The 24,938-nt window shown below is 36.9% G+C and overlaps 1 protein-coding gene across 4 annotated transcripts in view; it reads left to right on the top strand.

Moving 5' to 3' along the window:
• MNAT1 (MNAT1 component of CDK activating kinase) overlaps positions 1–24,938 on the top strand; it is a 228,101-nt gene that overhangs the window by 29,666 nt on the left and 173,497 nt on the right. For all 4 annotated transcript variants that reach the window (XM_059059688.2, XM_067028386.1, XM_067028384.1 and 1 more), the window contains one exon: positions 24,276–24,428. In XM_059059688.2, the coding sequence (XP_058915671.1) occupies positions 24,276–24,428 (153 nt within the window). The remainder of the gene's footprint in view (positions 1–24,275; positions 24,429–24,938) is intronic.

Genomic DNA, 24,938 nt, shown 5'->3' with positions numbered 1-24,938 from the left:
ATTCCTGGCACTCAGAAACTATATGAGATAATAAATGTTTATTGTTTTAAGCTGCTAAGTTTGAGAGTATTTTGTTATGCAGTAACAGATGACTAATACAATTACTTTACCTTTTTAGTGCTTAATATTTATTGGTATAGATGTTTCTCCTGTTGATGAAAATTTAAAAATATGAAATTTTGATGACTCTTTTTAAATTTTTTTTTTAAATAAAGCACACTAGTTAGTACCCTGCAATAGTGTATAAAAGTGCCTGTTTCCCCATACACTTTTGCAACACTGAGGCATTCGTAAAGGCTGTCTTGGTTTTAATCCATTGTGATCACAGTTATATCTATTGTGTTTCATGTTTGTATTTAGTAGCAAGTCTCCAATATGATTTTAAGAATACTGATACAAGGCATTTTTAAAATTGATGTTTATGTTTTAAGCAAATACACAGGTCGAAGTCATGGTTTAAAATCATTTAACTTTCTGAGTAATAAAAGTCTGAACGAACATTTACAAATACAATTGTATGAAATAGCTGTTGTTTGTAAGCACTTTATCCACCTCTTATTTCTGTAAAAGACTCATATTACAATTAGTGTGAGATCTATTCTTTAGACAGCTGGAAAGCAGGATGAGGAAAAATCATTCTCTTGTCTGGTAAAAAGTATATTGTGCCCTCTAGTACCAGACTTGGGCTTTTTTCAAAGGATAATGGATTCCATACAGGTGAGTCAGTCTTTTGTGTTCCTACCAGGTGCATTGTTGATTTTCATGATGGCAGTCTAGGTACTCTCATTCTACAGCAGCTTTAGCAAATTCTCCAAAGAGCACAAAGAAAACCAGAGATTTTTGCATTTTGAGTGCAAGAAAATGAATTTCCTCAACTCTTTTGGCCTTTGTACTTTTTCTTGCTAGATGCTTTTTAACTGTGACTCCTTTGAAAAATATATGTAAGGTATGTAGTTTCCCTTTTTCTTTTCTTTCTTTTTTTTTTGTCATGGATTGTGTGTCATGATTATTTAATTTAGAACATGAAAGCAAAGTATATTGACTTACAGTTCTTTTTCTTGTCTATAAACTGGGTTATGGTAGGGCAGGAAAGATTCCCATTTACAGAGGTTATCCATGTCCCAGATTCTAGGAATAATGAAATTCACATAGTCATCTGGAGTTAACAGTCATTTGATATTCACTTGGCCCTTAAATTACAATACTGAAATACCTTTTGGGTCTTAACGAAGGTAACATTCAGAATAATCTTAATGTAAGAACTCTTTGAACAGATTTCTGAGTGAAAACTATAATCTACCTGAGAGCCCTTAATAATTGAAGGAAAAGTAAGTACTTGTTCCTTTAAAGTTTGGGATTATTTTCCAGATTTGCAAGTTATTTATTTTTCAATTGTTAGCACTAAGGGAGGAGCTTAAACTATCATAGATCTGAAGAGTTTATTTTATGTCAGTGTTTAGTAAACAGTTGCAGTGAAACTTTGTTTATTTAGTTTATATTTCCTTTTTGGAGTACATTTCTTTTTCAGGTTATATTTTCCTTTTAAAGTCTTTTTGCTTCTTTCATTCAACAACTATTGAGTACTACTGTGTGCCATGCATATTCATAGTTACAGAATGATAATATCTTTTGCCTTGGTTATTAGATTCCTTTGGTTATCTAATGTAACTAATTAAAGGTTTTATGGATTGATTTTCCTTTCTTGTTATGTACATAGTAGTTTAGTTTAAATGTGTTATTTAACCTTTTTTTGTGGGTTCACAATTTTTAATATGTATAAATTAATATTCTGGCTAGTTGTTAGATCAAACTATCTAGATCTGTGAGTTGATAAATTCTAATTCTGGTACTTTATATGTTACAGCATTTTGTTGTTCTTTTTTTTTCAAATCAGATACTCATTTTCTTTTTTTTTCTATTGCTAATTCTATTTTTCTTCATTTTCCCCTCCTCTTCGTGTTACATACATCATCTGCTCTCTTGTCACATAGCAAATTACTATTTCAGTTTGAGTCAGTGACTTGAAGTTTGTAGCATTATCAACTGGGAGACCCTAATCTCTTTGTTAGAAATCTCATGCTTAATTCTTAGGAGAAAAAACCTTAAAGAGTTCTTTGATGTAATTACTATGCTTTCTGGGCAAGTCTCATCTTCATGAGAAACTTTTTAGTTCTTTATTTCAATGCCTTATAATGGATCGTAGTTGATTTTAAATAGATTATCAAGAGACCAAATGTTGGAAAGAATTTTAAGACATTTCTGTGGTAAAATAGTTCTATGTTATGGTATTCATTAAGTGGTTTTTCTATGCGTTTTATGTATGCTTCACCAAGAAATAAATTGAGACTACCACACTTGGCTAGAAATTTTTATTGAGCTGTGGTATTGTACATTAGAAAAATAAAAAAAAGAGTACAAAACATGTTTCTTCTAGCCCAGTTTTTATTTTTATATTTTTTTATTTTTTTGGCTGTGCCGCGCAGCATGTGGGGTCTTAGTTCCCTGACCAGGGGTCGAACCTGTGCCCCTTGCATTGGAAACTCAGTCTTAACCGCTGGACCACCAGGGAAGTCCTTCTTCTAGCCCAGTTTGCAGTTCAGTTTATTACTTGCTGTACAGAGATAGCTTATTCTCATATATAGACTTATTAAAGCCAAAAAAACCTCGTCTAGTACAGTTTCTTGATTTTAATGGATGAGAGAATAGATTTTTCTTTTAAAGCTGTTGAGCGATGAAACTTTGCAAATTCAGATTGACCTCTTCCTCAGTTAAAGTAAGTTAGTGAACAAGGAAGCCAATAGACTGAAGTAGCTCTAATGCTTCAGTGGCCTACTAAGCAAACCAAAGCCTAAGCTTGTAAATGCCTCAAGGTGAAGAAATTGAAACCTAAGGACAACCCATCACAAATACCAGCTAGGCTTTAAACTATGGCCAGTCAATAATTTCCTTGCTTTGCTTCCTTACTTTCTCTGTATAAGTCTCTCCTGAGCTCCTGTTGGTGGAGTGCTCTTAGCCAGTACCAGTTTGGTGCTGCCCTGTTCGAATCGATTTTCTCTCAATTAAACACTTAAAATAAAAAAAAAGTAAGTTAATGAAGTTAAAAAAAGATCTAATGAGTTATTTAATCAGTTCTCATTGGTGCTAATGAAAATTTCTTACTAAGTTTCAAATGGGAATAAGTATTTTTATTATTATTGATTTATGATGAAATGGCCATTGCTGCATTGCTGGTTAGTACTTTAGTTTTTAGTGACTGCAATAGCTACAGCCTATATCATTTTATTTTTAAATTTTGTTTAAACGTCTTTATTGGAGTATAATTGCTTTACAATGGTGTGTTAGTTTCTGCTTTATAACAAAGTGAATCAGTTATACATATACATATATCCCCATATCTCCTCCCTCTTGCATCTCCCTCCCACCCTCCCTATCCCACCCCTCTAGGTGGTCACAAAGCACCGAGCTGATCTCCCTGTGCTATGTGGCTGCTTCCCACTAGCTATCTGTTTTACATTTGGTAGTATATGTAAGTCCATGCCACTCTCTCACTTCGTCCCAGCTTTCCCTTCCCCCTCCCCGTGTCCTCAAGTCCATTCTCTACATCTGCATCTTTATTCCTGTCCTGCCCCTAGGTTCTTCATAACCATTTTTTTTTTAGAATCCATATTTATGTGTTAGCATACGGTATTTATTTTTCTCTTTCTGACTTACTTCAATTTGTATGACAGACTCCAGGTCCATCCACCTCTCTACAAATAATTTTGTTTCTTTTTATGGCTGAGTAATACTCCATTGTATATATGTGCCACATCTTCTTTATCCATTCATCTGTTGGCCTGTATCATTTTAAATGACTAATTAAAGAGGAATGACTTATTATTTTCTAGCATATGCATATATGTTAATTTCTTAGAATCATAAACTCTTTGTGTTGGAAGAGATCTTGGAGAGCATCTAGCCCATGTTCTTATTTTATAGATGAATAAACTAGGGTGCAAAGTGGTTGAGTGATTTGTCTAATCTTCCTTGACTATTAAGCATTTAGTATGCTTGCCTCCACTGTGATTTAGTAAGGTTACAGACCTTAATGTCTGATTTCAGCTTTCACTTGGTTAAAGTCAGTTTATGAATGTGTTGTATCATCTACTCTCCTACTTAGTTTAAATTATCAAGCAATGAAAACTCAGAATTTATGGTGAGTAGTAATTGAGCAGAATCATTTTTCTAAGCCTATCATTATCTGTAATTTAGAATGACAATGACCAGGAAGCAGTGTTAGTATAATAATAGTTTAATTCATCCATATTAATCTGCCTGGCAGAATATAACATTTTACCATATCTTTTAAATCCCCAGTGATGGAAAAAAATGATTAAATTGCTTATTGTCAAAACAAAGAACTGGTTTGGATATGGTCGTTTAATAAGCTGTTTTGCTTCCTGTAAAATAGTTTTGCTTAAGCTCTGGAGATACTGTCACATAGATTTACCTTTTGGTGACAATTGTTTACCGTCTGGGTTTACATTTAATGCAGGTGCTGGTGACAGTTTGAGATTCTTGACTCATTGCCCAGAATGGGAAATGATTGGTTTTGCTAGCTATACACAGTACTATCTTTTATTTTGTTATATACATTTTCAAATTTTTTGCCAGAAATGTGTCTATTTTATTTTAATACTTATTTATTTATTTGGCTGCGCCGGGTCTTCGTTGCAGAATGTGGGATCTTTTTAGGTGTGGTGTGCGGGATTGGGAGCGAGGAGTCTTAACCACTGGACCACCAGGGAAGTCCCCACAGTACTGTCTTTTAATGTTCACTTGTTAATGCCATTAAACCTGACAATCTCTCTTTATAGTGTTATGAAAGAGTTGTTAATGGTATGATACATCTTTTAAAATACTGTATGTATGTAAACTACTGTATATATGTAAAATGAAAAGTTTATGTGTACATGGTATTTATTACAGCAATGTAAAGTTCAAAAATAGAAAATAAACATCAGGTTTATACATTTATACATATAAATCGTACAATACTGTTGAAGCTGTGTCTTTCTTGAGGATCTGCTCATGTTCAGTACATTCTTCCTTTTTCCTTGTTTACGTCTATATATTTATGTCTGCAGTAACAGTGACTGAAAGACTTCCCGGGTGGCATAGTGGTTAAGAATCTGCCTGCCAATGCAGGGGACATGGGTTCAAGCCCTGGTCCGGGAAGATCCCACATGCCGCGGAGCAACTAAGCCCGTGTGCCACAACTACTGAGCTTGCGTTCTAGAGCCTGTGAGCTACAATTACTAAGCCTGCATGCCACAACTACTGAACCCTGCACGCCTACAGCCCATGCTCCACAACAAGAGAAGCCACCGCAATGAGAAACCCGCGCACCGCAACGAAGAGTAGCCCCGGCTCGCCGCAACTAGAGAGAAAGCCGGAGGGCAGCAATGAAGACTCAACACAGCCAAAAATAAATAAGTTAAAAAGAAACAAACAAAAAACCCTCCCCAAAACAGTGACTTAGATTGCTGAGACATCCTCTCTTGTCTGTTTATCAGATAGTGAACGTAACTGTCTTTTGACTTTGTACTGTTTACTACCTGCCAGTCTAATAAATAGATAAAGCTTATCACAAACAGTTACAAGTTAATGGGCTATTTGATTTTAGAACCCATACTCTTAGCCTCTTGTTTTATATTGAATTAAGGAGTGTGAAGACATTCACTAAGACATTAGAGTTGAACTGAAGAAAGTAAGGAAGATTTGAGATAGATTTAAGAGATAAATTGAAAGTATTTGGTGATTCTGTTGGCTATGAGGGTAAGAAGGCATCGTCTAAGGTAATTCTCACTTTTGGGATTTTGATGATTAGGTGAAGAATGGAATTTTGAAGAGTCAGTGAATTTCTTTCTGGAAGAGATAGGGAACATGTCAGTAAATCAGCAGGCAAATCTATTACCCAGTGGTAATAGCTGAAATGGTGGGTCTTGGGGTCTGGGCCAATTATGAAAGGTAGTGTAATTAGGGGTAAACTGTAATTAGAAGAAAAAGGAAGTATCAAAGGGGTAGGCGGTCTGGATGAGATTCAGTGGGGCAGTGTAGGTAATGAGATTGTGAGCTACTGGTTCAGAAAGTTGTGGCCAGAGTTTGGAATATAATTAAACAGGCTGCTATTATGTCCAGTGCTGGAGAAGTAAGAGAGCTAAACAATAGACAAAAACTGTTTAAAAGACCAAAAAAATAGAGCATTCTTAAAATTAAGATGATCATTGGAAAACTGAAGCATAATCAGAGTAGTTCATTGCTGATGGCTTCTATTTATAGTTAAATCGAGTCCTAAATATAAAAATCTTATCCTCTATTCAACTTATGATATACTGTGTTGTGGTAAAAAATTTGAACTTTATTTGTACTATGTGATTTTAGCTGAGGTTCAATCTAACTTTAAAGTGTAGAATTCTTTTCTGCCTCTATACAATTTAAAACCTATAGTCTTAGAAAAAAATATTTTATATCTTGACATACAAAAGTAGAAGTATATGGGCTTCCCTGGTGGCGCAGTGGTTGAGAATCCGCCTGCCGATGCAGGAGACACGGGTTCGTGCCCTGGTCCAGGAAGATCCCACATGCCGCGGAGCAACTAAGCCCGTGAGCCATGGCCGCTAGGCCTGCGCGTCCGGAGCCTGTGCTCCGCAACGGGAGAGGCCACAACAGTGAGAGGCCCGCATACCGCAAAAAAAAAAAAAAAAAAAAAAAAAAAAAAAAAAAAAAGGTAGAAGTATAACCTGAAAATGATTATTTTTTAAGGAACCTCTTTTTTTCCCCAATATTTGTTTTTGGTGATATCTTAAGATGATGATTTAGTTAATATAAAAGGATTGCATCTGTTAAATAGTACAAAGTACCCCCTCCCCCATTTTTTGCGTACCCGTCTTGCTTTTCAAAATCTTTTCAAGAAACTTTCAGATACAGGACAAATAATAAATCACTGGATAGTTAGTGCCATTCATTATATGAGTACTATTTAGATTTCATTTTGGGGAGGTTTATTAATACAGTTTAATAATTTAATTATTAAAAACAAAATGTATTGGGTATATACTTGTTAGAACTCCAAAAATGTTACAGTTGAAATTTGAAACAATAAAAACTGAGAGAATAAATGTTCTTTAAGAAATAGGAAATGTTTTCAGATAGTATGGAGAAAGTGTGGGGACTTAGGAGTTCAATAATAAAAATGAATGAATGTAGATAAATCAAGTTTGAGAGTTTCTGTTTTAATAAGTTGTTAAGGTTTAGGTTCAGAGATCTGTTTCTCTTATAGTAAACATTTTTTAATATAGGAACAGATCAGGGAAATGGTTTCCATATGCTTCTTGAGGTGTTAACAATGCACTTTTGGATTGGAAATGCAATATAAACCTAAACTACATTTTGGAAGGTGAGTGGAGGAACATTTCAATGGTAATATGTACAAGAAACCCTTGTGCTTGTGGATTTGTGACTTATTGTCTTGTGAGTTTCTGGTACATGCAAATTACTCCCTCACAAGCCTGGCATCTTAGCACACCTTGCTGTGTCTAGCCAGCTTACTGCAGCCTTAGTCGGTCCAGTATTTCTTTTTACTACATTTCTTCCCTCTGGGTTCTTTCCTGCATACCTTTACTTTTGGGAGAATTGAGCCCAGTTTTGAGACCTATTCTAAGGGACTTAAGATATATAAAACGGAGGATGGTTCTGGGAAGCAAAAAAAAAAAAGGGCTTCCCTGGTGGCGCAGTGGTTGAGAGTCTGCCTGCCGATGCAGGGGACGGGGATTCGTGCCCTGGTCCGGGAAGATCCCACATGCCGCGGAGCAGCTAGGCCCGTGAGCCATGGCCGCTGAGCCTGCGCGTCCGGAGCCAGTGCTCCGCAATGGGGGAGAGGCCACAACAGTGAGAGGCCCGCATACCGCAAAAAAAAAAAAAAAAAATCCAAGTGGTAATTATCTGTCAGACCCTTCTGGGTTTTCTAATGATCTTGGAGACAAGAACAATTTAGTTTTTGAATTATGGTTCACTTTATTTCTGCTTGAGGTTGAGTATATAGTATTATTATATTATCCATTTACGAACAGCTCCAGAATATATGCGCTTAAAAATAGTAGAATGGTTGTCCTTAATGATATCTGTAATTTTGAAGAGTTGGCTGTTTAATAACTTTCTTCTTGGTTGATTTTTAATAGTCTTGGTTGACTTTTAACTTTTTTTTTTTTTTTTTTTTTGGTCTTTGTAAGTGATAAGGCACACTGAAACACAAGGAGAAATTCTAATGGATTTTTGAGAGTTATATCTCTGAAAAGGTTTTCTCTAACCTTTCTTCGAGGATAATGACAAAATCTTTCAGATGGAGGTAGGGCAAGAGGAGGATTAGAATAACCTAGGAAGGTTTTAAAAAGTACTGTTACTCCTACAGAAATGCTTATGGTGTCCTAGGCATAGTACTGAATGCTCTTTATTCATTATCTCATTTAATCTTTATAATAACTCTAATTGGTAGGTGCTAATAACATCCTCTTTTTCTGGATGTGAGAATTGAGGCTTACAAACTTTAAGTAACTTACCTAAGGTAAAAAAACTAGTAAATGGCTTAGCCTGGGTTGAACTAGGTCTAATTGATGACAAACCTCTGCTTGTAAATTACCATGCTATAATTCACTTCTTACAAACCCTTTTTGTGTTTCTCCTCTATTATCAGAGAGGGGGTGATGACAAGGCCATGTGCATTTTCAAAGAGTTATCCTAGGGCTTCCGTGGTGGCGCAGTGGTTGCGAGTCTGCCTGCCGATGCAGGGGACGCGGGTTCGTGCCTCGGTCCGCGAGGATCCCATATGCCGTGGAGCCGCTGGGCCTGTGAGCCATGGATGCTGAGACTGCATGTCCGGAGCCTGTGCTCCGCGACGGGAGAGGCCACGGCAGTGAGAGGCCCGCGTAAAAAAAAAAAAAAAAAAAAAAAAAAAGAGTTATCCTAGTTTCTGAGGTAATAATGTTGAGTTTACATTTTTAAATCCTTTTTTTTCATACAAAAAGTATGTGTAGAACACGAAGAGCTTAATAAATAATAATAATAAACCAAACACGTTTGTATCGAATACTTACTACCTAGATGAAGAAGCAGGGTGTTGCCAATAAATTTGAAGCCTCTATCCTTTTTCTATCATATTTTCTCTTTCTCTCATAGATATGACTGCTACTCTGAATTTTTGTGTTAATCATTCTTTTTTTCCCTTTTCTTTATAGATTTACCACATATTGCTGCTCTAATTTAGTTTTGAATTTTATGTAAATGTATGTATTGTTCTTTTTCTAAATATTTTTATGTTAAAAAATAACATTAAAGTTACCATGTTAACCTTTTAAAGTGTATAGCTCAGTAGTGTTAAGTATATTTACAATGTTGTATAGGAGAGCTCTAGAACTTTTTCAGCTTACCGCACTGAAACACTATACCCATTAACATTCATCCCCACTCCGCCTGCCCCCCAGTCCTTGACAATCACCTTCCTATTTTCTGTTTCTCTGATTTTTGAGAAACAGAACTTAGTTACTTCATGAAAGTGGATTCATGCAGTATTTGTCCATTTGTGACTGGCTTGTTTCACTTAGCATAATGTCTTCAGTGTTCACCCATTTTGTTGCACAATTTTCTTCTTTTTTAAAGGCTGAATTCCACTGTATGTGTATAACACTTTTTGTTTATCCATTCAACCACTGATGGACATTTAGGTTGACTTCATATTTTGCCTATTGTGAATAATGCTGTAACAAGCATGGGAATACAGATATCTCTATGAGATTCTGATTTCAGTTCTTTTGGATATATACCCAGAAGTGAGATTGCTGGATCATATGGTAATTTTTAATTTTTTGGCGGGGGAACTGCCATGCTGTTTTTCATCTTTGCTGTACCATTTTACATCCCCACCAGCAGTGTATGGGGGTTCCAATTTATATATGTGTTCTTTTTCAACTTTGTTCATTTAACATTGTGTTTTTTTATAAATTTATTTATTTTTTGGCTGTGTTGGGTCTTCATTACTGCATGCGGGCTTTCTCTAGTTGTGGCAAGCGGGGGCTGCTCTTCATTGTGGTGCGCGGGCTTCTCATTGCGGTGGCTACTCTTGTTGCAGAGCATGGGCTCTAGGTGCATGGGCTTAGTTGCTCCGCGGCACGTGGGATCTTCCCAGACCAGGGCTCGAACCTGTGTCCCCTGCACTGGCAGGTGGATTCGTAACCACTGCGCCACCAGGGAAGTCCCTAACATTGTGGTTTTGAGTTACAGTTTTGAGATTCATCCATGTTGATGCATATAGTTGTAATTTGTTTATTTCCACTGCTGTATAGTGTTCCACTGCATGATTTTATAGTATTTTATTTATCCATTCTCCTGTTAATGGACATATGTGTTGTTTCCAAATTTGTTTCCAAGTTTTGTTTTGCTGTAGGAAATATTTCCGTGACATTCTTGTACAAGTCTCCTGATTCACATGGTTTAGGTTTTCCCCAGGATATATACCTAGAATAGAATTATTAGGTAATAAGGCATGTGCATGTTTAATTTTCTAAGAAATGCCAAATTGTTCTCCAAAGAGGATGTCTAGTCTACACTCCTATACGCAGTGTGAAAATCTAGTTTTCTATATCTTTGCCAAATTTGATATTGTCAAATTTTAAAACTTCTAAAAATTTTTAGATGTGAAATGGTATTTTACTTTGATCATACAATGTATTCCCCCGATCGTTCATCTTTTCATGCTTCTTGGTAGTTTCTGGTTCCTCCTCTGTTAATACGTGTTTAAGATGAGAATCTGACCACTTTTTGCTCCATTTTTACTGCTGTCACCTTGATTTGAATACCTTCATCTCTTGTTTGGATTATGATACTAGCCCATGACCTAGTTTACCTGCTTTTGTTCATGTCCCTCTTGTCTATTTCCACACAGCAGCCAGGGTGATACTTTCAAATAAATAATTTATGTTACTTCTCTGCTCTAAACCCTGCAGTAGCTTCCCATTTCACACACAGTAAAATCCAGGGTCCTTATACATAGTGTCTCTTCTGTCTTATATGATCTTTTTCCAGCCTCTTTGATAGGCTCCATGAGGGCGGCGATCTTTGTTTTGCTCACTGAGGCATCCTCAGTGTATCCAACAGTGCCTGTCACATAGTAGGCACATATTTATTGAATGAATTTGGATTTGGCAACAAAATAAATGCCATTTTTATGGTATGTAGATTTTCCTTAAGAGTATTTTTGTTTTCTGAATAAATAGGAATTTTCTGTAAAACAAAAGAAAAATGGAGAGCAATTTTATACTTGCTTTCATTTATGCTGAATGGTTTTATTTTCCCTTGTTGAACACTTGTTTAGATGAATTAATGCATTTTAAGGAGTCTAATATTACTTTTGATTATATGTTTTATAACATATCTAATTATCTAATTAATGATAATTAGATAAATTAAGATCAAAACTAGATATTTAGATCAGAAAATCAGATTGCATTATTGGTTTCATCACAGAGATAACCTCATTTCATGTTAATAACAAATGAGACAATCTAAAAGTAAAAAGTCAGCTTTCGAGTTCTTGGTTGTATTCTAGTGCAGAATGTGGAGTGCTAGGCTGCTAGGTTGAAATGAAGAGTAATTCCAAGGCTCTGAGATGGCTGAATAAGTAGATGAAGAGAAGAAGGCAAAGTTCAAGAGGTATTGTTTTTAATGATATTAAATTGTGGTAGACAGTAGAGGTACTTTGAGAGTTGGAGCTGTTACATTTGATGTAGTGAGTGGAACTTTATTGTACCAAGGTGTTACATTCATTCAACTGGTATTTGTCCTGAAACACAGGGCTTGGGATACGGTAATGAGCATAACAAATGTGACCCCTGTTCTTGTTGAATAATCTAGTAGGAGAGACAGATATTAAACACAATTAACAAATGTAAAATTATTGATTTTGATAAGTGGGCTACAAAGAGCAGGATGTGTGTCAGCTGGAGTTTAGTCAGGAAAAAAAATAACCACCCTAGTTATTTTAAGCGATTAGGAAATTAATATGGGCAATTTACAGACTTACAAACCTGTTATAAGGACTGGAGCAGTAAGAGAAGGGCAAATGCTGCATTTCAGGAAGTCGGGAAAGAGCAGGAATTGTAGCAAAACTGCTGCTAGTCTGTTGTATCATTGAAGTGGGTGATTCAAAGGAGAACACCTGAAATCTAGTTCCGAGAGTCACAGTTAAAGCCATTGTACTAGATGTGATCATCTATGGAGGGAGAAGAGTGCTCAGGATATAACTCTGGGTACTTCAACTTTTAGACGTCTTACAGATGTGGTAAGAAGGCATCTCTAAAGAAGAGACATTATCTGATGGATAAGATCTTTTAAAAGATGGAGAGGTCAATTTCTAATAAGAATTTTTGTTATATTATGGCACAAATGAAGGACTTAGCCTTGGATAAGAGGGACAATTTTTCAGTCAGAGTCTTTGTGAACAAATGACATTTGGTATGAGTCTTGAATTCTGAGAAGGGTCAGCCATAGGAATATTGGGGAGAAGAGAGTTTCCGGCCCTGAAACTTGAATGATTTTGCATGTTGGAAGGACCGAAAGAAGACGGGTAAATTGGTAGGGCATGAAACTGGAGAATTAGGTTGGGGTCAACCATGTAGGGTCTTCAAGGCTCTGGTAACACATTTTTATTTTACGCTCTTTAACATGAGACACCATTGGGTCATGAACAAGGGGGTGAAATGAGCTAATTTCTAATTTAAAGAGATTTTTCTATAGAGAATAAATTTGCGGGAAGGTGGTGGGTGTGCGTTGTGGGCAATAGTGGAAGCAAGGAGAGCAGTTGGCAAGCTGTAGCAGTTCTTCAGACAGTAAGTGACAGTGGCTTGTAGCAGTGGAGGTGGCAAAAAGTGGATGTCATTTAGCATGTATTTTTGGTGTGGAGTCAGTCGGTCTTGATATCAGTTAAATCAGGGGTCCCCAACCCCTGGGCCATGGACTAGAACCAGTCCGAGGCCTGTTAGGAACTGAGCCGCCCAGCAGGAGGTGAGCAGCTGGGGAACCAGTGAAGCCTCATCTGCTGCTCCCCATCACTTGCATTACCACCTGAACCATCCCGCCTGCCCCCCACCCCCTATCCTTGGAAAAATTGTCTTCCACTAAACTGGTCCCTGGTGCCAAAAAGGTTGGGGACTGCTGAGTTAAATGTTACTGCTTCATGCTTGTTCTGCCCAGACACCTTCAGTGGTTTGTTTTGATTTGTTATGAGATCCTGAGTCACTATTCAGCTCAGTTATTTATCGAAGTATATTCTAGTGGAAAGATTAGGATGAGAAACAAAGTAGGCTTAATAAGTGTAACATCCATACAAATGGTTAAATGGTTGTGCCTAGTCTGCTGAACTTAATGGTCTGGGTTCCGGACAAGACCAGAGAAGTCTGAGAATTCATTCTATTGGGAACAGCCCAAGGAATACTGGGCAGGCTTCAAGATCTTTGCTGGGCCTAACCTGGTGATACTGGGTTTGTTTTGATTCTTTATATAAGATCCTGAGTCACTGTTCAGCCCAGTTAATGCTTCATGCTTGTTCTGCCCAGACACCTTCAGTGATTCAGTTTTGGCTGCAAACCTGTGAGGGATTATTGACCATGATTTGAATTGACAGTTGAAATCTGGGGACCCAAAGTGATACTACATTCCTCTTATTAGAATGAGGTTGTATGAGAATCAGATTTGTTATTATCACCTAATAACAAATAACGTTTTGGCTCAGATTTAGCTCACAGTGGGTCTGTATTCTCACCTGGTAGTCATTTCCTTGTTTCCCAAATGTATAATTGGAATGGACATACATGGTGTTTGGCAGAACTCTCAGATTGGTTCTGTGACCAGTGGGGTAAAGGCTATCATAGTGGGGAAGATCAAGCACCAACCTCTAAAACTGTACCTTCCCCCATCCTGGGAAGGACAGCAGTTCATCTAGTCTGGGGTTAACATACATTCTGAGTACAGGTGTGCTTTTCCTGCTCATAGGGCTGTGGCCAGCACTACTGTCTGAGACTTAACACAGTGTTTATTTTACCAATATGGTATCTTGAGCAACATTTTTTCTTACCAAGAGTCCCACTCTGTAGGAAAAGATATGTGACCGTGAGCCTAAGTTCATGAATTCACTGGTCCTGACACTAACTGCTCCACTCTTACTCCTCTGGATTGGTAGAGCAGTTTTAATGAGCTCATAAATGCAACTAAGGTGCTGGATTGGAGGTGATACTCTAAAAGAGTATCACCTGGACACCAATCCTCCAGGATGTTTTCTGTACCCTAAATATTCATATGGATATGACCATTATTTGGGGCATCCCTAACAGGTAAAATACATCAATCCTAGAACCAAGAGATGGAAGTGGGAGTGGGTTCACTTAATGTTACACCCAGTCATTACTTGGGGAATTTGTGCTTTCCATCCATGTAACTCTAGGCTCTGTGAACTTAGAGATCCTTGTTTCTGGAGCTGAAAGTGCCCCACAGGGGACACGGTAAGAACACCGTTAAACTTTAGGCCATGCCTGCTGTCTTTGGGGTCCCTGTGCCAAAAGAAGAAAGGAAAAAAGGAGTCATCATCTTGGCAAGAGTAATTGACTCTGATCACCATCCCAATGAGGTCAGGGAAGAATATGGCACTTAAGGGATCCACTAGGACATCTCTTGGTGCTCCCAAGCCTACTGTAGTAAATACATAAGTACAGTAGCTACAACCTAAAAAGAGAATGGTAAGCAGGCAAGCTGCCTAGACCAGCAGAAGTGCTAGTAGAGGGTGAGGGGAAAATAGAGCAGGATGATGAGCATCAGTCATGGCCAGGAAATCAATGGCAGTATTGGGGCTGTAGTTTGTCCCTTTCTCTTGAAGGTTTCCCACGGAAACTAAATAAGTAGAATCCTTAAGAAGCTGTTCCTATCTAGGGTGAACTTAACTCTAAGAAGCAAGTGAATTTGCATGGTACAATTTGCTGGTTGACATAATCCACTCATTTTTCTATAGCACTGTGTTACTGCTTTGTAGAACCTTTTTATATAGTCTGAATATTATTTTTTATGTATGATGAAAAAGTAATTTCCTAGTCTGTAGTGAGTCTGTAAGCAGTATTGTGTCCCCCAGCCTCCCATAAAAGCTTTTAATTTTGATAAAATGAAATTTATCAATCTTCTTTACATGGTTTAAAGTGTTTTAGTCACCTTTAAGAAATCCCTGCCCTGATGTCATAATTTCCCTATAATCTCTTCAGTTTAAAGATTTTTTCTTTTATGTTTAGATCATTTATTCATATGGAATTTCTTTTTATTGATAGTGTGAGAAATAAGGATCTAGTTTTTTTTCCCCTTCATCTAGAAAGCCAGTGGTGTCCTAACCATTTATTGAGTAATCGTTCCTTTCCACATTAATTTGCTACTTCTTTCCTTTGTAAGATTCCCATGGGTGGATGTATTATTATTATTTTTATTATCCTCTATGCTGCTATTTTTTTTGGGAGGGAGAGGGTGTTCTGTGTGGCTTGTGGGATCTTATTTCCTTGACCAGGGATTGCACCCGGTCCCTCGGCAGTGAAAACTTGGAGTCCTAACCATTGGACCGCCAGGGAATTCCCCTCTATGCTGCTTTAACTTAAGTTTATTTGGTCCTTGAAGTGTGCTTGGTATGTTGGTGGTACATAAATATATAGGTATCTTTTTGGAATGTCAGTTTTACCTAGAGAATATGAAAAAATTTTTGAGTAATTGAATAACTGGGAATTATTTTAAGACATCTTTCAATGACAATAAATAGGATTGTATTGTGGAGTCAAATTGAGTTTTTATGAATTTTTAAGATAAAACATCATAATTTGAAGAAATGTTGACCTTATGGGGAGACCATTTGAGACTATGTCCCCAGTCTTCCAGGTGATACATTTTTCTCTGCCATTTAAGAGTACTTTGATGGGAAAGGGTGAGAAGGACTGCTTTACATCCTTACATTAATTTTTTTTCCCTGAAGTGTTCTGTTTATCGTTCCATGTATAAATTGTATTTACAACATTGTTCTTGCTCTGATTTCTGCCTGGAATGTCATCCTTCTTTGGTACTTCAAAGCCATCAAATTCTTCAAGGCCCAATGCTGTTCAGCCTGTTTTCTGAGTCCTTCTCCAGCTGATCCTTGATACTGCCTCCTTTGAACTCTGGTCCTTATTAGTTCTTCTTTGCATTAAGTACTAGTTGTAATAGCTAATGTTTATTGAGAACATACTATATGCCTGGTATATTTCTAAACATTTTAACTGAAATTAGCTGATACAAATCTCATCAACTCTGTGAGCCAGATCTCTACCTCCCTACATCTCAAACCCTGGAAGATACTATTTTTCTTTTTCACAAGGAAGTTGAGGCACAGTGAGGGTTAATAATTTGTCTAGGGTTGCAGGCCTAACAAATGACTGAAGAGAAGGAGGCAAAATGGCTCCAGAATTTGTGCCCTTAATGGTGCTCTATTCCCTCTCAGCTGCTCAAGGAGTGAATCTACTACTGTTTTGACACTTGGCAGACACAACCTTGTCCCTTTGTTGTATGGACCCTTCATCCTGCCATAGGGTAACATAAACTTTATAATTCACTGCCAAATGGATCTAAACCTTCTCATACTAAGTAGTTATATGATGGTTTGGATACTCTAGCATCACGGATAGTGCTGTGAGATTTCCTGGATCTGAAGCTGTTGGGTTTGGCCAGATCTGGAACATTCAGTTGGTAGAAAGATGCCCAGAAATGCCCAGAAATTAGGTGACATAGATTTCTAGCCTGCACTTAAACTATGACCTTTGAAAGGTCATTTTGTTTTACTGCCTGTGGAAAGGGGAAAATAATACCTAACTCAGCCTTTATTTTTTAATCATGGTCTTTGTATAGATTTTTAAGCTTTTTAGAAGAACAGTTGTATGCCTTCAAAGTAGTATCATACTCAGAATTTGTTAAAATAGCATTATGTTGGTACAAATTCAAAAGAATATATTATCAGCATAGTAAGATTGAGAAACAAAGTTCTTAGCAAAATGTCTTTTTTCTTCTAAAGGACCCTCTCTTCCTCTGCATACCTGTATATATTTTTGTGCATAATATATGTGCTTGTATGCATATACGTTTAAATATATGTGCTTCTAAAAGTATTGTACGAATTTTTTCTAATGCTGAAAATGATATATTTTTTCTGGGCAAAATTACCATATTATATAAACTTTTGAAGAGATCCTGGGGGTCTGTGTCTTCTTATACTTTGTATTGCTAATCCCATCTGTCATAGAGCCTTCTATATCACATCCCTATATAATATCATAGGGTATAATATTCTTTTTTTTTTTTTTTCCTTTGGTCATGCTATGCGGCTTGTAGGATCTTAGCTCCCCAACCAGGAATTGAACCTGGGCCCTTGGCAGTGAAAACGTGGAGTCCTAACCGCTGGATCACTGGGGAATTCCTGTGGTTATAATATTCTTGATTGAATTAAAGCATTAAGGACAAGTCTGTACCATATATAAAGTTTGTAAGTATAGGTGATATGGAAAATTTAAACTGGTAAACATCAGTTATATTGAGAGAAAATATATTCTTATTTGGAAAAAAAATTAACAACTTGTGTAACACCCCAAGGTATCTAGAATTATCCAAGTGGGAAGAAACCTTAGATATAAATTAGAATTTGACTTCCTCATAGTTCCTCATATTGTAAGAGACAAAGCTGGGATGGCAACCTAGGTCTTATGATTACCAATGTAGGGTTTAATTATATCATCATATCTTTAGTAAATCACTTCAGTAAGTAATTTTTATGTGGTCAGTGGTAGCTTTATCTTTTTAAAGAAGTGTATTCTATAGACATAGAGAATGGATGTATGGATACGGAGGAGGGGGAAAGGGGGATGGGATGAATTGGGAGATTGGGATTGATATATATACACTACTATGTACAAAATAGATGACTAATGAGAACCTACTGTATAGCACAGGGAACTCTACTCAGTGCTCTGTGGTGGCCTAAATGGGAAGGAAATCCAAAAAAGAGGGGATATATGTATATGTATAGCTGATTCACTTTGCTGTACAGTAGAAGCTAACACAACATTGTAAAGCAACTATACTGCAATAAAAATTAATTTAAAAGAAGTGTGTTAAAGAGTTGTCTTTGGTAAGAAAACTACCTTTTACATGGTAAATGCAGGATTTATCATTTAAGGAAATGCATTCTAGAATAAAAACTTCCATGGCATGATCTTAGGACATGTAGGTAGTTTTTCACAGTGGTTTCACATATGTCCTCTCATTTGAGTAACATTTCTGGAAGACAGTTAATTTAGGGATTATTATTGCTTTTATGGGTAAGGCAGTTGAACACTTAGATTTTAAAACAATCTGGGGAACAAGTTTCAAGCTTGTCTATTATTTTATTAATTGATTTTCCTTAGTGTTTATTGGATATTTAAAATGACGAATTGAAAATGTTAATAAACATTGAGCAAACATTGATATACTTCACTTTTAAAAACAAAAAATGACATTATTATTTTTTATAGACTTAATTTTTTTAGAGCAGGTTTAGAGTTACAGCAAAATTGAGAGGAAGGTACAGAGGTTTCTCATTTACCCATTATCAACATCGTTCACCAGAATTGTCCTTTTTTTTTGTTTTTTTCTTAATACCAGTGATGAACCTATATTGACACATCATTATCACCCAAAGTCCATAGTTTACTTTAGGATTCACTCTTGGTGTTGTACATTCTATGGGTTTGGACAAAAGTATAATGACATATCCATCATTATAATATCATACAGAGTATTTTCACTGCTCTGAAATTCCTCTGTGCTCTGCCTATTCCTCCCTCCATCCACCACAACCCTTGATTTTTTTTATCATCTCCGTAATCCCTTCTCGGCCTTTTGGCTAAGATCAGGTATATTGTCTCTGTAATTTTGCCTTTTCTAAGATGTCATATAGCTGGAAACTTATACTATGTAGGCTTTCAGATTGTTTTCTTTCACTTAGTAATATGCATTTAAGCTTCTTTCACGTCTTTTCATAGCTTCATAGTTCATTTGTTTTTAGTGCTGAATAATATTCTGTTGTCTGGATATACCACAGTTTATGTATCCATTTACCTATTGAAGGACATCTTGGTTGTGTCCAAGTTTTGGCAATTATGAACAAAGATTCTACAAACATCTGTGCAGGTATTTGTGTGGATGTAGTTTTCAACTTCTTTGGTTAAATACCAAGGAGCATAATTGCTGGATTGTATGGTAAGAGCATGCTGTGTTTCATAAAGAACCATCAAACTGTCTTTCAAAGTGACTACCATTTTGCATTCCCCCCAGCAATGTATGAGAGTTCCTGTTGCTCCACATCTTTGTCAGCATTTGGTGTTGTCAGTATATTGCATTTTGGCCATTTTAATAGGAGTGTATTGTATACCTCATTGTTTTAACTTGCTTTCCCTGATGCCATGTTATGTGGAACATCTTTTCATGTGCTTATTTGCTATCTGTATACAGGCATACCTTGGAGATATTGTGGGTTTAGTGCCAGACCACTGCAATAAAGTGAATATTGCAATAAAATGAGTCAATAATTTTTTGGTTTCCCAGTGTGCATATAAAGGTTATGTTTACACTGTACTGTAGTCTGTTAAGTGTGCAATAGCATTATGTGTAAAAAAAAGTACATACCTTAATTAAAAAATACTCTATTACTAGAAAATGTTAACTATCATCTGACAATGCAGTTGCCACAAACCTTCAGTTAGTAAAAACCACAATATCTGCAAAGTGAAATAAAGCAGAGCTCAATAAAATGAGGTGTACCTGTGTCTTCTTTGGTGAGTTGTCTGTTAAGGTCTTTGGCCCATTTTTTAAGAGGTTTTTTTTCCCCCGAATATTTTAGATAACAGTCCTTTATCAGGTGTTTTTTTTCCTCTTGATGTCATCTTTAGCAGAGCCGAAATTTTTAATTAAAAAAAATCCAGCTTATCAGTGACATCTTTCATGGATCATGCCTTTGGTGTTGTATCTATAAAGTCATCGCCATACCCAAAGTCATACAGTTGTTTTTTAAAAAAAATTATTTATTTTATTTATTTTTGGCTGCGTTGGGTCTTCGTTGCTGTGCGCGGGTTTTCTCTAGTTGCGGTGAGCGGGGGCTACTCTTCAGGCAGTGCACAGGCTTCTCATTGTGGTGGCTTCTCGTTGCGGAGCATGGGGCTCTAGGGACATGGGCTTCAGTAGTTGTGGCCCACGAGCTTAGTTGCTCCGCGGCATGTGGGATCTTCCCGGACCAAGGCTCGAACCTGTGTCCCCTGCATTGGCAGGTGGATTCTTAACCACTGTGCCACCAGGGAAGCCCCGAGTCATACAGTTTGTATCCTACATTATACTCAAGGAGTTTTATAGTTCTGCATTTTACATTTAGGCCTGTGAATTAAGTTTGGAGTTAATTTTTTAAGGGTGTAAGGTTCATGTGTAGATTCATTTTTTTCCACGTGGATGTCCAGTTTGTTGAAGAGACTGTTTTTGTTTCATGTGTTGGCTTTGCTCTTTTGTCAAAGATCAGCTGAGTATATTAATGTGGGTCTATTTCTAGGCTATTTTGTTCCATTGGTCTATTCATCTATTCTTTTACCAATACCATACTGTCTTGATTATTGTAGTTTTGTAGTAAATCTTGAAATCAGGAAGCATCAGTTTTCCACCTTTGTTCTTCTTCAACATTATGGTACCTATTCTGGTCTTTTGCCTTTTTATATAAACTTTAGAATCAGTTCATTGATGTCCATACAGTAACTTCCTGGCAATTTGATTGGAATTGCATTTAATCTATAGGTCAAGATGGTAAAAACTGACAACTCAAAATATTGAGTCTTCCTTTCCATGAACTCTTTCTGTCCATGAATATGGAATATCTCTCCATTTATTTAATTCTTTTTAGATTTTGTTCATAGGAGTTTTATAGTTTTTCTCATATTGTACATATTTTGTACAATATCTTGTACATATTTTGTTAGATTTATACTTAAATGTTCAAATTTTTGGGAGCTAACATAAATGGTATTGTGTTTTTAATTTCAAATTGCACTTGTTCATTGTTCGTATGTAGGAAAGCAGTAGACTTTTTGTATATTGTATCCTGCAACTTTGCTATAATCACTTATTAGTTCTAGAAATTTTTTGGTTGATTCTTTTGGATGTTTGACATAGACAATCATGTCATCTGTAAACAAAGAGAGCTCTGTGTCTTCCTTTCCAATCTGTATATCTTTCATTTCCTTTTCTTGTCTTACTGCATTAGCAAAGACTTCCAGTATCATGTTGAAAAGGAATAGTGAGAGTAGGAGACAGTGAGAGTAGGAGACAGTCTTGCTTTGTACCTGATTTTAGTTGGAAAACTTCCAGTTTCTCACCATTAAGTATGATGTTAGCTGTAGGTTTTTTTGTATATAGTCTTTGTCAAGATTTTTAATTGACTTGTTAGCTCTGGAAAAAGAAGAAACAAGCTGATTAAAAATCTTGACAGAGGGATATAAGCAGTAAATATTCTTGATAGAAGAAAATAAAATCTAAAAATAAGTTGTTCAGAGAGGAAAGAGGGCAGGCACCATTCTGATTTTTAAAAACAAAAGAAAACCATAAAAATATCTTTGAGAATGGGTAATAACTGAGGATTTGGGCTTTTTCAGCAAATTTTCCTATGTTCTGCAGAATATAAGATTTTGTTTGAAAAAGTTCCTAGCACTCTTGGAGGCAAAAGATTGCCCACATACTGCTCTTTTGGTTGCTCTGCTGCCAGATGAAGTGAACTAGCAATAAGGAACTTTTTCTTCTGTTCTTTTTTTATATGACTAGTTTTCATATATATAATCTGTAAATACATATATTGTAAGTATGTAGAAAAAGATCTGGCCACGTAAACATGGATCTTAACAGTTGTATGTTACATGTGGGAAGTGAGATGTAGAACAGAATGAAGTAGAACTTTGAGTTTTTTCTCTATATACTTCTATATTTGAGCTTTAAAAAAAGAATTATGTGTTCTTTTAAAATCAGAAAGGGAAAAGTATGGGACAATAATAAATTATTTAAAAAAAACCTTAATACTGTTGAAATCCTTAGAACTGACGGTGGTAACAAATTATATGTCTGAGATTACAATATGACTTTTAGAAGTATTAAAGTGTTCTATATTACCTTGTTAACTGAATTATTGACTGAGTCTACTCTCCAAGACCTTGAAATATAGAATATTCTATGTAATGGCTCGATGGTTTTGAGTATTTCAGATGGCTCCTTGCCTATAAATATCTTTAGTCAGTGTAGTTCTAAAGTGTGCTCATTTTCAACTTCTCTAGTTGGATTTAATTTCCTCCAACCACAAAGATAAGGTAAAATGTACCACTCCCAATCTTCCCAATCCCAAGTGAATTTTCTGGGGTTTTGTTGATCTTGAATAATGACAACTATTATCTCTGTTCTCCCTCTTAGGGATTTTTTGCCTCTATTTTTTGATGGATCTTTTTCCCCCTCTACTTTAAGATAGAAATATGCAAAGATCAATGTTAGTATTTTACTGATAACTAACCTTAAATATTCTTATTTATCTGTATCATTCTTCTCATTTAGCTTATTCCATAAGTCAACTACATATTTGGAAGAAATCAACTTTTCCCTTATTTATTAGAATTTGTCCCTTTTTTTGGTTTTTGTGATGTGATGTGTTTAGAATAATAATAGGCCAAATTCCTGCCCTCCATTTTAGTGGAGGTTACAGAAAATCAACACATAAATAATTTCAAATAGTGCTAAGAAAGGAGTGATTAGGGTTGGTATGACCCTAACATATGGAGTTGGGCAATATTACAACTGGAGGACTACATACCAAAATGTTTAAATGTTTGAAAGTATGAATCAAGCTACATCTTTAGTGCAACCTTAGTTCCAATGCTGCAACCTGAGTTCCCAGGAACCTGAGTCTTTAAGACCTACAGGCTAAAGTAGCTACTTTCTTCTGGTCAGCCTTTCCACTTGCTAGTCTGATTACTAGCATGGATCTGCTAGGGCAGGGCAGGGCAGGGATGATTGGGTGGTGCCTGGACCCATCTAAAACAGTATATGAACTGATCCTGTCAATTCACAGGAATCTTAATTCGCAGGAATCTCGTTAACCTTGCCAGCTCCTTTCTTTTCCAACTCAAGACTTCCAGAAGTTCTAAGTTCTTCCCCAAATTGTACTACCCAAGAAGGGAGGAAAGAAGGGATGGAGGTATTTGGGAAACTTGGCTTGCCTGGGCAATCACTTTGGTGAATTTAGGATAGCCAGGTTTAACTGATTAAAGATTTTATAAGTAGCCACTCTTTCTAGGATTTCTCAGGGCAGAAGCCGTGGTGATTTTCTCCTTTCTCCACATATACTAGGTCACTCTCAGTTCTTTATCCTCTGGCCTGGGGGCCTCCTTCAGCTAGCACCTCTCCCTTTTGAGTAACTGCCGCTTACTGGACTTCCCTGGTGGCACAGTCGTTGAGAGTCCGCCTGCCAATGCAGGGGACATGGGTTCGTGCCCCGTTCCGCGAAGATCCCACATGCCATGGAGTGGCTAGGCCCTTGAGCCATGGCCCTGAGCCTGCGCATCTGGAGCCTGTGCTCCGCAACGGGAGAGGCCACAACAGTGAGAGGCCCACGTACCACAAAAACAAAACAAAAAAAACTTCCTTACAAAGGCTGAAAGGAGAAAAAAGGTTTTTGTTTTAGTGATTATGATATGCAGGGTTCTCTAAAGTGCAGGCCCCTGCCAGGTCTAAGGGTGATACTGGACTGAGTGTGGAGTTGACCGTAGACTGCTCTTGTACGTGCCTCTTTGACTTCCCCCTGTCCTGCTGAGTCCTCCCAGATCCCAAATCAATTTTTAAAAACTTGTATATTTGTTTAATTTGTAAATCTAAACTGGTAACCCTTGGGACACCTATGTCTGAAGTAGGCTCCAAATGAAAATGAACTTTTTTCCCAAAGGTTTTTAATAAGAGTTTAAGTAGCAATGATTAATTTTCCTGCAGCCCCGCAGTCCCCCCCATACAAAGAAACACCAAAACAAAGGCAAACTATATACAGAGCTGTTGTCGATTTGAATACTAGCTTAAGAGTTGTATTTTTCTCCTTACAGGTGTGAAAGTTGCGTGGATTTACTCTTTGTGAGAGGAGCTGGAAACTGTCCTGAGTGTGGCACTCCACTTAGGAAGAGCAACTTCAGGGTTCAACTCTTTGAAGATCCTACTGTTGACAAGGAAGTTGAGATTCGGAAAAAAGTGCTAAAGATGTAAGTGTTAATGTTTGAATGATTCAGTTCACAAAGAGGACTTTACCAATTATTTCTATAATTGATATAATTATTTACTTGTAGAAATGTGGACAGTTTGGCAAGTGAATAAGTATAAATTCATCTATGTAATTGTTCAACGTTAAAAAAATTTATTAAGGTCTTAGAGAACTCAGTAATATTAATTATCTAATCTTTTATTTTATTTGTCCGCGTCAGGTCTTAGTTGAGGCATGTGGGATCTTTTGTTGCATCCCGCAGGCTCTTCGTTGTGGCGTGTGGGCTTCTCTCTAGTTGTGGCGTCTGGGTTTTCTCTTCTCTAGTTGTGGCATGCAGGCTCCTAAGCGCGTGGGCTCTGTAGTTTGCGGAACGCGGGCTCTCCCTAGATGAGGCGTGTGAGCTCAGTAGTTGTGGCGTGAGGGCTGTCCCACCGCATGTGGGATCTTAGTTCCCCGACCAGGGATCGAACTGCCGTCCCCTGCATTGGAAGGTGGATTCTTTACCACTGGA

Source organism: Kogia breviceps, chromosome 3 (assembly GCF_026419965.1).
Source record: "Kogia breviceps isolate mKogBre1 chromosome 3, mKogBre1 haplotype 1, whole genome shotgun sequence".
Taxonomy (NCBI): Eukaryota; Metazoa; Chordata; class Mammalia; order Artiodactyla; family Physeteridae; genus Kogia; species Kogia breviceps.
The sequence above is the reverse complement of the archived record's forward strand: the minus strand, read 5'-3'. Positions and strand labels throughout refer to the sequence as shown.